The sequence below is a fragment of the Peromyscus eremicus genome, chromosome 22 (genome assembly GCF_949786415.1).
Source record: "Peromyscus eremicus chromosome 22, PerEre_H2_v1, whole genome shotgun sequence".
Lineage (NCBI taxonomy): Eukaryota > Metazoa > Chordata > Mammalia > Rodentia > Cricetidae > Peromyscus > Peromyscus eremicus.
Window position 1 is genome coordinate 13,530,481 of NC_081437.1, and position 15,987 is coordinate 13,546,467.

At 44.5% G+C, this 15,987-nt stretch overlaps 1 protein-coding gene across 1 annotated transcript in view; it reads right to left on the bottom strand.

The window, feature by feature from the left end:
* Positions 1-3,466: 3,466 nt before the first annotated feature.
* Positions 3,467-15,987, bottom strand: part of Tmem178a (transmembrane protein 178A) — a 58,986-nt gene continuing 46,465 nt past the window's right edge. The window contains exon 4 of the mRNA XM_059248402.1: positions 3,467-4,419. Within this exon, the coding sequence (XP_059104385.1) occupies positions 4,178-4,419 (242 nt within the window). The 3' untranslated portion in view covers positions 3,467-4,177. The remainder of the gene's footprint in view (positions 4,420-15,987) is intronic.

The window sequence follows — 15,987 nt, forward strand, 5'->3', positions numbered from 1 at the left end:
TGAAGAAGAACCGGTAAGGAAAGGGGTTACGGCAGCCGTAGCCTGTTCAGGGATGGGGTCTAGGAGGGCTGTGATTTGGTGGGTGTAAAATTCAAATAAATCAAGCAGAGATGTGGGTGTCCCCAGCAGGGGAACCAGCTCGAGTGGACCTAGAGGCATCATCTAGGCACTGAGCACCTCTGACAGTCAGCCCTCGTCAGACACACTGTCCCCTGGAGCACAGGGGCCTTCCCTTACCTGTCCTCAGGACCTCAGGTGCCCCTCCAGCCCCCTGGTTTAGTTCACCTGTTTCATACCCTGTTATCACTCTCTTATTCCAGTTTCAACTGGGAAATCCTCGAAAGGCGCCTTCCCGCCTCCTAAAATTTCTTGTGAGTTTCTTGTTAGAACAAGGTGAAGGGAAATGCACACGGCCCCACGCTGTGGTTGTCACTCAAAAGCACCTTGTGGCAACAACTGTCCGAATGACTTTAATTCCATATTTATGCAATTTGGGGTCAGAAAGGCTACATTTGCCTGTCTGTCTATCCCTTACTTCATTTTCCTGCCGCAAAAGCTTCTCACCAGCAAGAGCCTTTGTCCGGCTGTATTGTTTCCCAAGTGTCCAGCGGAGCTTTTGGCTCATGTTAGGCATTCCAGAAATATTTGTTGAAATATTTTTATTCGTTTTATGGGGGATAGGACGCTCTGACAATCTTGACTCCCAAGAGCTCCTGGGGGTCCAAAGAAACAGGCAGTGTTTCCTCAGAGTGGGTGGTCGAGGTTCTAACAATGCAGTAAACCACAGACAAGGCTGTTCAAAAGAGGGCAATATGAACCCTGGGGCTCTCTCCTCGGGGCTTCAGCTAAAGCCTGCTTTGCTAAATGTTATCTCTTTGTGGCAGCTAGATATGATGTTTTTTTTTTTAATTTTTTTTTTTTAGCCTGCACTCTCAGATGCTCTGTAAATCCACTCATCATTCAGAGCCTGGGGGCGGGGTTGGGGGGGTTGGGGGTGGGGAGACCTTTCTGGGTCACTACTGAAGAGACATAAGCACCGATGGACCAATGTCCCTAGACTTTCTGAGGCTAAGACCAGCCACTCCTGAGAGGTACCTGACCATGGCTTGGTTCTTCCCAGCCTTTGAATCTGCTCTTGGGATAGGGGAGCTTTTATACCTAGAGCTCCAGTATCCCTGGACACCCCGTTACCGCAGGGTGGGTACAGCTAACCACGGGGCCACCCTCCTCTTCCTTTTGCTGTCTCAGAGCTGCCCTTGGGCCCTTTCCAGCCTGTGAAGTTCCTCCTGTGACTCCCCCACTCCGAGAGCGCCTGTCTCCTCACTTCAATGAACACAGCTACCTCTACTCAGGGCCCGTCAAAATCCCCTGAGGCAAAGAAACAGTCTCGCCATCCCTGTGCTATGAAAAGCAGTACAGAGAACAAGCAGAGAATATCAAGACATTTCCATCCCACACACAGTCCCGCTTGACCATTTCAACTGGTCTTGTTCAGGTACCAGTTAAAGAGACACCCTTAGGAGGACCCCAGGATGGGGGTCAGATGCCCAGTATTGACAACATTCTCTCACTCCCTGGACAGTAAAGAGAAATGGAGGACTCTTGGCCAGGCTCATTCCCCGTGTTCCCAGCTCTTGCCAGCTCCTCTCTAAATTCTGTCAACTCCCCCAGCTTCCCAGGAACCTTTCTGGTACGTGATCCTTTTCACCTTCTGCCACGGAGAAGCTTTCTTCCACTCTCTCCTCAAACCGCTAGGAAGAGCCCCTGAAACTTCAAAAGTAACTCGCTCAGACACTGCTGCAGTGGGTAGAATATAAATGTTCGAGAGTCCTGACATCTTCTACGGGGGATCTTTCAAAAAAGACTTCAAAGAAAGTGCTCTCCTGCTTTGAGAATTTCCCACATAAGTAATAAATGAAAATAATTGCCCCTTTCTAGATGTATCTGATTTCGTCGAGAGAGACCGGGTTGTTAAATAGACTGGAGAGCCTGAGAATGTGCCTGGGGCCTCAGTGGTGCCTGGACCCTCAAGGGAGCATTTGAGGGGCCTCTGGTATCACTGCCTCCTCCCAACAGCCTCCAGGATGGTGTGTGGGCACTGGCATTTGGAAATAAACTCTATTCTCTCTTGGGATAATTATTATTTTTCTTTTATAAATACTGAATCCATTGGGTATTGTTGTTTGAGGCAGGGTCTCAATGTAGCCCAGGCTGGCCTCAAACTCACTTTGTAGTAGTCAAATACAACCTTGAACTTCTGATCCTCTGGCTTCTCCAAAAGTTCTGGGATTACAGGCATGTGCCAGCAGGCCCAGTTTATAAAGTGATGGAGTCTTGACATGCTAAGTAAGCACTCTACCAAATGAGGTACATCTTCAGCCACTAAATCGGGGGTCTTAATGAATGAAGTTGTTTCAGTGAAATTAAAACCCGAAATAATGTCTTCTTGAGGGTGTGGCATTTCCCCCTATTTCTAGAACCGTATGATACCCGTCACGTGACAAAGGGGCTGGCACTGAGCTAAAGGGAGAAGCTTAGGCGTTCGTGCCCATCCCTCCACTGGAAGAGGAGAAAACACAGTGGAAAGATTTTTAAGTGAAAAAAAAAAATGAAGTAAATGTTCCCATTCTGGTCCTCAGTGTCCCTAGAATAGTCCCTGCCTCGTGGAGCTTTTGAGAAGACTGGATAAAGTAACATCTGGAAAAATGCACAGCCCAACTAGGGTCCTCAGGGCCAGTGCTAAGGAAGTTAGCCAGCTTAGTTGGTAGCTTAGGAGATCAGTCACATTCTGACTCACGGGGTCAGTCCTGGATGCCCATCAGAATTTGCTGAGTGTTTTTTCTTTCTTCCTTCCTCTTTTTTTTTCTCTTTTATTCAACTTTTCTTAAAATCCAAGCTTATGCTCATCTGTGGACCGTGAGTTACTATCCTGCTGAAGAACCTTCCAGGTGTTTCTGATGCAGCTAGGTGAAGCTGAAAAACCCATAAGGTCAAGGACCATGCCTGTCACTGAATGAAAGCCGGACAGGTGGTAAAGCGATGGGGACTTCAATATCATAGCGAAATTTCGAACTTGAAGTTTGAAAGTTTTGAAAATGCCATCCTATGTTATTAGCAAATATATAATTGCTACGAAAAGATAAATAACAATGACCAGCTTAATCGAAGTAAAGCAATTAGGCTTAGTATAATTTGGGCTCAGCACTCAGAAGGCCCAGGCAGAAGGGTCACTGCAAGTTAAAGGCCAGCCTGGGATACACAGTGAGCCACCAGAGGCCAGACTACATAGTAAGACTTGGCCTCCAAAAAAACAAAAAACAGAAAAAAAAAAAACCCAAATCAAATAAACAAAAAAGTAATTGAAAACAAAACAGAGTTCCCCGGCTGTCTATGTCTAGGGAAGACTTGTTGACCCAGCTAAAAGCCAGAAAACAAAAGCACATCTAAATTAACAAGGGGGCAGTCGTTTAATGCAGAAACCCAGTTAACATAAAGAGACACAAAGCCAAACAATAGGTCAGACTTCAGACGATACTGCATAGTGTTACTCGGATCGGCTCTTATACAGTTGGTCTGTTGTTCTTATGCGTTTGAACCCAGTACAAAGACAGAGAGTTGACTTCAATTCATGAAAAGTAACAGTAAGGCAACAGAAGAATAATCCTCTGGTGACAAGGAACAGCCACCAATAATGCACGAGTAGCAGGTCCTGACACAAGACACCGTTAAGGACCAGTTCTGAAGATGCTGCGTTAAAAAATCGAACAAGCCTGATACAGTGACAAGAAAATTATACTTGTTTTGTTATGAATCCTTTCGCAGATAGAAACAACTCTCCAGCGATCGTTATATACAAACTTTCTGAAAGAAATGGAGATCGTACAAATTTTTTCCCATCGATGTTCCTCTTTTCTGATGCCTGTAAATGTTCCGTGGCACACTGTTCCTCATTTCGCACAGCCAAAGCATAAAGTCATTAAAGCACTTGAACCCACAGTAGTCTCGTCCTTAGAAAGGTTGGGAGGTTCTGTGTGATTTTCCCATCAGTCATCGGGAAAGGGCTGCAGGCAACAGGTTGGAATGTAAAAGACCTCTTTGTGCTTGGAACCCTGGGGTGAACTCAGTTCCGCTCCCATTTTGGAGGGACCCCACTCTGTAGCTGGGACCGTGCGGACAGTCATACCGTGGAGTCCCTGCCAGACTTGAGATGTGCAATCTTGGTCCGGCTAATAAACGGGTAGGCGATGCAGAGCCCTCCAGCGGCCACGATAAAACCCAGACTGCACCAGGCACAAAAGATGGACCAGCTGTAGCCGTGTTCCACATCGTGAGGCAGGCTGTAAAGGAGCTTCGGGACCCGGTTCAAGTCATAGGAGACGCTGGCGGCGTACGTGCAGAGCGAGATGGTGCAAAATATCCCTGTAAGTGATACACAGAGAACAGAACAATCAGTGGTGCATTTGCTTGTGTCCAGGCAAAAACGCCAGACAAGCCTCCGTGAAAATCAGACCGCTCCAAATGCGGGAACACCTGGAATTCCGTTACTTGAACGGATTCATTCTGTAAAGCGTTGACAAATTGCAGGGACAATTCGGATCATTTGAGTCACCTAGATTTGTTCTGCCTGGTGTAAATAATGTTGCATGTTTCAGTTCAGTTGTGTTCTTATGTCTTTCACAATTAATTAAAAAAATCTGGTCTTTCCCCCCCGGGTGGTGGTGGCTGCGGCGGCGGCGGCGGCGGCGGCGCACGCCTCTAATCCCAGCACTCAGGAGGCAGAGGCAGGTGGATCTTTGTGAGTTCCAGGCCAGCTTGGTCTACCAAGTTCCAGGATAGCCAGGACTGTTACACAGAGAAATTCTGTCTCAAAAAACCCCAAAACCAACCAACCAAACAAAAACTGGTCTTTGTTTTTTTGTGTATGCAGTTGTGTGTGTGTGTGTGTGTGTGTGTGTGTGTGTGTACATGCTTGAGTGCCTATGTGCTGGGGCATGTCCATGTGCAGGTATGCATGGAGGCCACAGGATAATCTCAGATGTCATTCTTGAGGTGCTCTCCACTAATTTTTTTTTTAAAACAGAATCTCTGGTCTCTCCCAAGCCTGGAGCCCAACAAAGCAGACCAGGTTGGTTGGGCTGTGAGCCTCAGACATCATCTCTCTCTGTCTCCCTAGTCCTGGAGATCAAACCCCAGTTCTCATGAAAGCCGGCACTTTACCAACAGAACTATCATCTCCCAGGCCATGTTTTTTGGTGCTGTTGTTGTTTGTTTTTCTGAGACGGGGTTTCATTTAGCCAAGGTTCTTCCCGGAAGTCACTGAGGACGACCCTTGTACGTTGGAGCCTCCCGTGGCCACCTCTGGAGCGCTGGGATCACCAGCATGTGTCACCACACCTGGTTTTTAGGTAATGCTGGAGAATGAGTCCTGTATACAAGGCACGCACTCTACCAACCGAGTGACACTCCCAGCCCTTAAAAATTGTTTTTAGGAAAAAAAAAAACTCTAACAGTCTCTCAGATCTAACACTAAACAGCTGTAATTTCCTTTGCTCTGCCAGATCTACATTTTCATAGAGCTGCCGTCATTGTACAAAATCATCTTTCTTTTCTTTCTTTTTCTTTTCTGTACACATTGGTTTTATTATAGCAAAGCAACTTGGACACTTCAACATTTAAAATGAGCATCTCTTGATTATTATAGTCATCATGTTGCCTGTAAGAGTAAATGAATTATTAGAAGTAGCTATTTTTTTTTTTTGCTATTTTTTTTTTGGTGATACAGAATCTAACACACACTATACCTTCATCAATTTAAAAAAAAAATAACGAATACTTCCAAATAATATAAATTGTGTCTAGGAATTTGGAATTGATGTAAAAATCTTAGTAAAGGTATTGTGTATTTTAATCGTGCAATTTGTAATTAATTTGGGTGATATATATATGTGCCATATATATGTATATATGTGCATATGATATATATGGTATATTATATATATAAAACAATATTTTACCTTATCATATCAATATGTGTATATATAGTTGTCCTTCAAGAACACTAAAATCAGGGCTGGGCAGACAAAACAGGCTCATTTGGTAAAGTTCTTGCCTTGCAAGCATGAAGGTCTTGATTTGATAGCCACATAAAAAGCCAATCATAGTGGCACATATTTATAATCACAGTATTAAGAAGGAAGAGACAGGCAGATAAATTTTTAGGGCTTGCTAGCCAGCCAGCCTAACTCATTGGGCCAGCAACACATACACACACACACACACACACACACACACACACACACACACACACACACACCACTTATAAACATGTTTCTTAGTGCCCAAGGATATAGATGCTTCCTGCTCCCTAATGGACCTTCAGGAAGGTTTTACAGGGGTGGATATAGGATGAGAATGGGGTGCTTGCAGAGTTCATGAAATAAAATAAACAAATGAAAACAGAAACTGGCATTTCAGTCAAGTGTCAGAATGTCCAAACCCCGCACGGTCTCTCATCATGCCCTGGATTGTCACTGTGGACAGAGGAAGTGTCATCTGTTGGCTGGGAAATGGCTTTCACATCCTTGGGGATACACAAGGCACAGATTTTAAAACTGAAAAGACAGAGGCAAAAAGAAGCAAGAACTCTACCCCTGTCTTAATCTGCAGCTTTGGAGATCAAAGCCACTGGCAGAGAAACAAACTCAGAGCAAGCAGCAATTGGCAGGGAATGAAGATCACCCTACACCCTAACGCCATTTCACAAGCTCTAGACTGCCATTTGGATCATGCAAAAGCACATTACCTAATTCTTTTTCCAAATGTACACCCGGAAAATAAACATTCTAAAACAAAAGTACTCTGTCTGAGATAATTTGGTATTCCCTACTCTTTGTCTGGCTTTGTTTCTAAGCTCAAAAATAAATGACTTTGTTTTTCTGAAAAGGATAAAGTAATATGGCTTGACTTCTTTCTGCACAGGTTTGGTTTTTTGGTTTTTTTTTTTTTTAAGAAACAGGGTTTCTCTGTGCAGCCCTGGCTATCCTGGAACTCACTCTGTATGTAGACTAGGCTGGCCTCGAACTCAGAGATCTGCCTATCTCTGCCTCCAGAGTGCTGGGACTAAAGGCGTGCGCCACCACCCAGCTCTGCACTGTTTTTTATTTGTTTGTTTGTTTGTTGTTGTTGTTTAGCAACAGACATATCATTCGAGTTGTCCAATAGGGAAACAAGAATGGAAATCATTCTTTGATCAAGGCATAAAGCATTTAAGAGTACTTCCCAGCTTTCCCCAAACCCCATGAAGAACAAATGTCCTTACATCTGTCCACATGACTGCACTGACAATAAGAACCGTGCTTGTGAACAATAAGACCCTGAAGGGATGCTGGTACTAGAACAATAGAGCTGTTGGGGGGGAATTGATCTCTGGCACATCAACAGGTAAACCGTAATGGTGCAACAATGACCTCTTCCCAGGGAAAACAGCTTCACCCTGCACTCAGATGTCTGCACACAGCTGACTGCCTAAAAGCACGCATTTTTACAAGCAGCATGATGTTAATGACCTCTGAAAGCTTGAGTTCAAGCTTGGATTTTCCAAGCATCCTTTGATGTAAAATGCACTGGGCTGGGCTGCAAGAAATATTCATTGTAGCCTCAGCTCTTCATGACCCTGATATTGCCTCCCTTGCCTTCCCTGGGGCCTTCATGTAGAACTGGGGCATGCCCACACAAGTCCCTTACAGTTCCAACCCTCCTATTCTTGCTAATCCCCAATAAGACACAGAATAAGTCTATTCCCTAAGACGTCTTCGTGTCTATAGTACTATGAGGAAACTAAGCTTTAAAAAAATGCAACAGCTTACATTGCTTTCTGAATGAACTCCCTTTGATTTTATCTCAAATGTTGATTTTTATGAGCACCCCTCCCTCCAAGAACTCCATGGAACTGCTTTTGCTGTGATGTATTTTATTATTATACCCTCGGTTCATGCTGAATTAGAAAGGATGCTAAAAACCCGTCTAATCTGAAGACATGACCAGGGCAAAGGTTTCTCTCGGTCTCGTGTCCTGAATGAGTCTGTGTTTTCCTGGGCACTTGGTGAGTGTAGACCTCATGGACTCTGTGTGGAGTGTATCTAACTGGATTTCTTTCTTTCTTTCTTCCTTTCTTTCTTTCTTTCTTTCTTTCTTTCTTTCTTTCTTTCTTTCTTTCTTTCTTCCTTTCTTTCTTTTGTCCAACAGGCCAGGGGCTGAAGCTCCCTAAAGCTAAATCTGTGCCCCGCCCCTCCCATGAGCAAAATAGAGACTATTTTGGCATGCTTTTTAGCTTCTACCCTCAGTCTTGGATCTAACTTGCATTGTGTTATGGTTTGGAGTTTGGAACTGTTGTTTATCAGCTTGTGAGTGTTAAATATAATAATAATAATAATAATAATAATAATAATAATAATAATAATTGTATGTCAGTGACGGGCCTGAGAAAGGAAACTGACACATAATTACCCCATGAGCCAGAAAGTCCGGAGGAAAGAGGAGATCATAGTAGGGGAGGGGAATTAATGTTAGCCTCTTTTTCCAAGTCACAGCACCGAATGTTAAATATAATAATAAATGGAGTGGCCAGTTGGGAAAGGCAGGTGATTATGTGTCAATCTCTTTCTGGAGCCGACCACTCTCTTATTATATTTAACAGTGGGCATGACTAGGAGACAGTGGAATCTTTGGCAGATGGGGAATGGCAGAAGAAAATTAGGTCACGGGGTCACAGCCCCCTAGAAGGGGCTATTGGAACTCCATGGGCTTATTCTGTCTATGGGCCCAAAGCAACGGCACTAAGAGACCATGGACTGAAAACTCTGAAACCATGGACTCCAAAAAAACAAACAAAACCTTTCTTCCTCTTCAATTGATTTACCCAGGCATTTTGTCACTGCTAAGGAATGCTAACACATCTTACAAATTTGATTGTCCCTTTCTCTTACTTTTTTTTTTCTTCCTTGCCTATATTTATTTTACCATGAAATACCACATGCATCTCCTGGCCACTCAGGTCCTTTTGGCAAGAGGTACTCATCAAACTGATGAAATGTTATCTCCTTGCCTCATGGGCCATGGCATGAGGGAGAGCCAGGTCTACTGGCCCACTCAGGTGTCCCCTGTCTGCCCTACCCTCTTCTCACAATGTCCCCTCTGCCTCCAGTGGTGTCTTCTCTCCTTCTAGAAGCTCTTGGAATTGTTCTAGATGAGACAAAACCCAAGGAGAGATGAACAGGAGGAGCTATTCCATCCAGACCCTCATGTTCCTGAGGAAGTCTACAAACACCTAACAGCTACTGCTGTTCTTAGTACAATGGAAAGGCTTATTCATGGTCATACAAGGAAATGTAGTGAGAGAAGACAAACTTTTACAAGTCTTGGAAAGAGAAGTTTGTCCCATTCAAGATTAAAAAAAAAAAAAATCCAGCTGGGTATATCACCCCTTTCATCCCAGTACTTGGGAGGCAGACGTAGGCTGGTCTCTGTGAGTTTGAGGCCAGTCTGGTCTACATAGTGAGTTAGTTCCAAGAGCTACATAGTGAGACCTTGTCTCAAAGCAAACAAATAATCCTAAATCCTAAATTTGATCACATCAGGGGGGAAAAACCCCTTGTTTTAAATAACAAAGGCATGCCTACTGACTGCAGCCAGATTTATAGTTTAGGCCAGTTTTGATATAAGCTTGATTTTAAATCCCTCACGCATCTTACAGTGTTCATGTGTATGAGCTTGATAAAGCTACCGTAGCAATGAGCTACAGACAGAGAGGATTAAAGAAAGAAAGAAAGAAAGAAAGAAAGAAAGAAAGAAAGAAAGAAAGAAAGAAAGAAAGAAAGAAAGAAAGAAAGAAAGCTCTATTCTCAGAATTCCAGAGACTGTGAATCTAAGCTTGAGGCATCAGTATAATGGTTTGCTTCTGAAACCACCTGACCTTGGACATGGCTGCCTTTTCCTCATCACTTCACATGTAACCATTCAAATCTCCCCCTTCTCCAAGACCAACACCATCTACCCGGCTTATGACCCAACATGTTGTCCTAATTTGATGTGTGTTTCTCTTTAAAGTCCCTGTTTCCAAGTTAAGTCACACTTTGAGATCCTAGGGGCTGGGAATTCAACATATAAATTTTGGGAAATTCAACTTAACCCTTAGCATGGTGTGTGTTTGGGTCTGCTAACTGAATAGAGTATACTTCTGTTTCTTTTACAGGTCTTAGCAAGATTTGCAATTTTAACGTAGTATATTAGTACTTCTTTATTATCGTCTATGTCCTGGACCTAGTTCTCGTTTGATGAGAGGTGGTTTTATGGGTTTCCCTTAGATCTGGAACCCAAAGTGTTCTACCATTTCCCAACATGCATTGCAAGCAAAGATAGTAGGTACCTCTTAGATTACCTGTAATTTCTACACAGTGGCTACCAGGCATACGCTCATAGAGTCAAGAAAGCCTGCTAAACAAAACTGAACTCTACAATTAACTGATTAATACCCTCTTAAGAAGTAATTCATGGGGGGCTGGTAAGATGGCTCAGTGGCTAGAAGCGACTGTTGGTCTTGGAGGGTTAGGGTTTGATTCCCAGCTCTCACATGTTGGCTCATAACATCTGTAACTCCAGTTCCAGGGATCCAATGCCCTCTTCTGGTCTCCTTGGGCACTCCATGCACATACATACTATACAAATACACAAGCACTCAGACACACAATAAAAATAAATCTTTTTTTAAACTTAAAAAAAAGTAGTTCATACCAAATTGCCCCATGAGGGAATGACCTACTCATCAAGTTATTTCAGGTCATACTGCATTCTTATCAGTAGCAATCTAGTTCATACGAGGGACAGAGAGGGTTATGCAGGTATGTTTGCATTCAAAAGTTCAAAAAAGCCAAGGTCTATCTTGAGGACCCATAGGAAGAAAGGTTAGTTTTTCATTTTTCAATCCCACTCTCCCTGCCCTCCCTCTTCTCCTCCAACAAGCTCAAACTTCCAGCCCAACCGGAGACCCCAGGAGAGAGAGAGGTTTCCCTGTCCTGAGCTTGCTCCTGGCTATAGCTAGGAATATCTTCAAAGAGTGAATAATTACTGGTTTCCTGACAACCCCTGTGTGCGGCTACTTCTCCTATAAAATATTAAAGGGTTTTCTGCCGATATTCTTAATTAGAACGCACCATGACATCATAGAAGGGCAGGACTGGAGGGGATATTTTTAGATCAGGACAGCAAATAAATTGGTGCCACCATCCCAGATCATCAGCCCGATTTCCTGCCCTAAAACCTCGGAGGTGCCCATGGCCAGCTTGGAAGATGTAATTAGGCTAACCAGGCCCGTTCTTTTTGACCTCCCTCCTTTGAAGTGTTTAAAAGGCTCAAGAGTAGAAGCTGCTTTCCTCGGCTCAGCCTGCTTGATAAACAACTGACTACAACACCCAGAGGCATAAACATCGATTTTCTTTTCCCTGTGCCTTCAAAAGATAGCCTGCCCATCATTCCGGTCTTTTCGCCCTTTCAGCAAAAAAGACTTGTTCCTTTTCACCTAGATGAACTCAAAAAGCCTCACCTCCGTCGTCTTAACTAAATGATGTGGCGGGCCTACTGGAGACAGACCAAACTTAAAAAACATACATAAACAAACACAATGAAAACACATGATCTGCAATTCCTTTTTTTAAAAAATCTAGTTTTTTTCTGCAATATGGCATCCATTTCCTTTAGAGACAAAGGCTGCCCTGCCCTGAGGTTCTCACTGGCCCTGCTTAGTGTGACTATTTCATACATTTTTGTTGCAGAAATGTTAATGTATTTGATTTTGCAACAATGCCCCAGACCTTGCCGACATGTTAGATAACACAGGCCACATGTGCCCGCCATATGCTCTTACGAATATAAAATATTTAGGTCTTGAATTCCAAAACACATTGAGTCCCCAGGGTTTCAGATAATGTATCAAGTGTCTGTGGCTTAGGGTTGTAGTTGATGGACAGCCTAGATCATTCTAGGATAAGACCTGCTACAGCAGACCCCTTTTACTTAGATGCACGGAAGCAAAGGAAGGGTCAGGCCAGGCTGAGTGCTGGCTGCTCCTGATGCTTTAGGGGGCTGCCTGCACTCTGCTGTCAGTATGGGGGGGTCACATGACATGCCACGTGTGCTCTTCCAGAAGGCTTCAGCCTTTGAAGGACTGTAAGTACAGTTGGGAGTGAGACCGGCACCCAGGGAGGAAAATGGAATACAAGCTTTCTTCAAATAGGAAGACTTGCGGTGTATTAAAAAATAGCTAAGGGCCAGGGAGAGGTTTCAGCAGATGAAGCTGCTTGTCCAGCCCTGAGTTCCATCCTGGGAAACCACATGGTGAAGGAGAGAACTGAATCCTGCAAGCTCTTCTCTGACCCCCACATACACACAGTGGCACACCACACCACACACACACACACACACACACACACACACACACCTTAAAATGTAATAAAAGACAGATTGAAATTCCATAACAGATAAAAATTATACTAAAATTGAAAATATTGAACAAATTAACCCTTTAATGGTAACAATTACAGCTAAATTACTACTGTCATCTAACAGAATGCTTCGTCTACTCTTTTTTTTTTTTTTTGGTTTTTTCGAGACAGGGTTTCTCTGTGTAGCTTTTCGCCTTTCCTGGGACTCACTTGGTAGCCCAGGCTGGCCTCGAACTCACAGAGATCCGCCTGGCTCTGCCTCCCGAGTGCTGGGATTAAAGGCGTGCGCCACCACCGCCCGGCTTTTTTTTTTTTTTTCATGTGTCTACATGTATGTGCTTGTGTGTGTGAGAGTGCACGTGTTTATGGAGGTCTCAGGACAACCCTGAGGAACTTTCTCTACCTTCCTTGAGACAGGGGCTCTCATTGGCTGGGAGCTCACCAAGTAGGCGTGGCTGGCTGGTCAGCTATCCCTGGAAACTCTTCAGCCTTTGCCTCCTGACCCCTGAGATTATAAGCACACACCACCACATTCAGAATTCTATTTTTATGTGGGTTCTGAGGATTAAATGGAGGCCCTCATGCTTTGCGGGGTGTGTGTGTGTGTGTGTGCGTGTGTGTGTGTGTGTGTGTGTGTGTGTGTGTGTGTGTGTGTGTGCCTTTGCTGAGTCAGCCATCTCCCCAACCCAGATGCTTCATTCACTCAATGTGGATAGAGTACTCATTCACACCACAATGAAAATAGTACATTCTAGCAACAGACAGGGGCTTAAAGCCGGAAAAGGAGGGTCTCGCTGACTCAGTCCTCCGCGAATGCCACTGGGTTTGAGTGTGTAGCCTCAGAGCATGTGATAATCACAGGTCTAATGTGATGCCCCAGGTCTTTCTCCAGGAACCCTGGCAAGGCGGGAGAGTAGGGGTCGGGCACATGGGGTTGCAGCCCAGCTCTCGGATGCAGACTGATGGTCCAGAAGGAATCATTCCACCTGCAAGTCTTCAAGGCTGGTCCATGGACCACATGGTTAAAGGAGGAAAGCTGTTCTGTGCCTCTCATCTTAACAGCTCAGCTGTCACATCACTGGGGTTCCCACTGAAGGGCTAGCTAATCAGTTCAGGCAGAGAATGAAGACGCCAGCGTATTAGAAGGGGCTAAGTTTAGCATCAAAAATCTGTGGGAGGGCTGCTGTTTAGAGCTGCTGAAGGCAGACTGCTTAATTAAAATCAATTCTTTTAACCCTTCAGTGTTTCCATGGCCCGATACTGCCTGGTAAGGCGCTCCAGCCAAGCTATCTCATCTGGTGGATTAACCACCATCTTGGTGTCCTAAGAGGAATCTGGAGGCATTGTTTGTAGTAACAAAATCAAAAGGAACCTCCCTACATCCCACTTCAAGTGACAGAACAACACAGGACCCTGAAAACTGTCAACTCTTCTGTGTGACGACAAGACACTGGATTTTCACTTTCCTTTCTGTAAATACCATCTCCTTGGCCTCCCCAGAACTGTTAGGCCTGGCTTGTGTGGCCTTGTGATTTATTTCAATACTAACGGCTGTTTCATATTCTGAACATCCTTAGTTACTCATGCATCACCTCTAGTTAAAAAAAATAAAATAAAATGACCTTTAAAATAAAATAATCCTTCTGTGACTTTTGATGTGGGGCCTTTCAAGAGTTTGGGGGAAGTGGTCAAGCATTACAATGTATAGCTGCAATCCCAAGATTCAGGAGACAGAGGCAGGACAGCCACAAGTTCAAAGCCAGCCTGGCCTACATAGAAAGTTCCAGACTATCCAGGGATACATAGCAAGACTCTATCTGATAAACAAAGAAACAACAACAAAAAAAAACTATGCTACAGGAAAGCAAACTACAACTCTTCGATGTATTTTGGGCTGGAAACCAAAAACTCATAAAGGGGAGAGAAAAGGAGGAGATTTTTACTGACTACGAAGCCCCAGCCAGGCTTAGAAAAATCTTTGAACAATTTGGCCACTTTGTCTGGGCTGCTCATAGACATGAACCCAGAGTCTGGCTTTAAGGGTTCAAATCCCTCTTCCAAACCTTGGGAACCAGCTTCAAGCCTTCCTGAACTACGTCCCTGGCTCTTCTGCTAAACCTGGAAGAACTGACTTGGCTTTCTGCTCTGAATGATGCAGAGTCCGTGGTCTGTCTGAATGTTTTGTCGGGGGTGCTTACGACAGTCCAGAGACAAGGCCCCAGCCCTGCATGGAGAAGGAGTAGAGTGGAGTAAAAAGGAAGGCGAGCTGTTTCTCACCTCATGTCAAGGCTACGAGGTGAGCACACTAGAAATGAAGCACCGCGTATCATTCATTGACTCTGAGAGAAATGTAGAGAAGATGGCGTGGACGTGGACGAGAAGACCACGCTGAAACCCATTCTTTCGTGCACTTAGTGTATGCTAATAGAGCACAAAACCAGGTGGGGTCAGCCCTGGAGGCATGTTGCTGCCAAGACACCGCCTTGATAAATCCCCCATAACAGAGGGAAGTATTGGGAAAAAAAAAAATCTTGTCACGGTCACTTGAGTACCAAAACCTCGGGGAAGTGGAAATGACCACCTAGAGTTGTGTTGGTTTTTAAGCTGAGACAACTTTGTGAGACTTGATTTGGCATTCTCTTACTATTCACACCTTCACTTCCTGGTGAAGGCTGAAAAGAAAATCATTTCTTCTCTGTGGCCACCTTCAGCTAGTCATTGACCCAACTCCCACCTCCCTTTTAGACAGAAATATCCTTCACTTGTTAACCAAAAAAACCTAGCCATGTCTCCACACCCCTTAGGCTTTAAGTAAAGTCATCCTTCGATGAAACCTCCTAGCAGTTTCCATCACCTTTACTTCAAATTCATGCTCTTCTCTTCATTGAGAGATCTCTAAGGATTTGGTCCCTGACTATGGCTCCCATCTTGTGTGGTTTCTTTTCTCCTATTGCTCTTCCTCCCATTGCTCAGAACACGCTCACCTCACTCTTGCCCGGAATCCGGGGCTAATGGCTTCCTCAGCCCACAGTTCTCTGCCAACTTCGGCCGCCCACTTCTCATGGTTTAATATGGTTACGTCAGCATCACCCAGCCCGACTGTACACTGCTCATCTTCTTTACAGCTTTTTTTTTCTTTTTTTTTTGGTTTTTCGAGACAAGGTTTCTCTGTGTAGCTTTGCGCCTTTTCCTGGAACTCACTTGGTAGCCTAGGCTGGCCTTGAACTCACAGAGATCCGCCTGGCTCTGCCTCCCGGGTGCTGGGATTAAAGGCTTGCGCCACCACCGCCCGGCTTCTTCACAGCTTTTATTGCTATCACAGATCATTTCTTATGTGTCTCCATGATAAAAATGGGCGGCAACATCGCACGCTAGAGAAGCTGTGTGGTGTCTAAGACCGAGACCAGCCGCTAACACAGTAAGTCCTCCAATAGTGATGCCAAGGACAGCACCCCCGGTACATGCACTAGGAGGGGACTTGCCGCTATTCAAC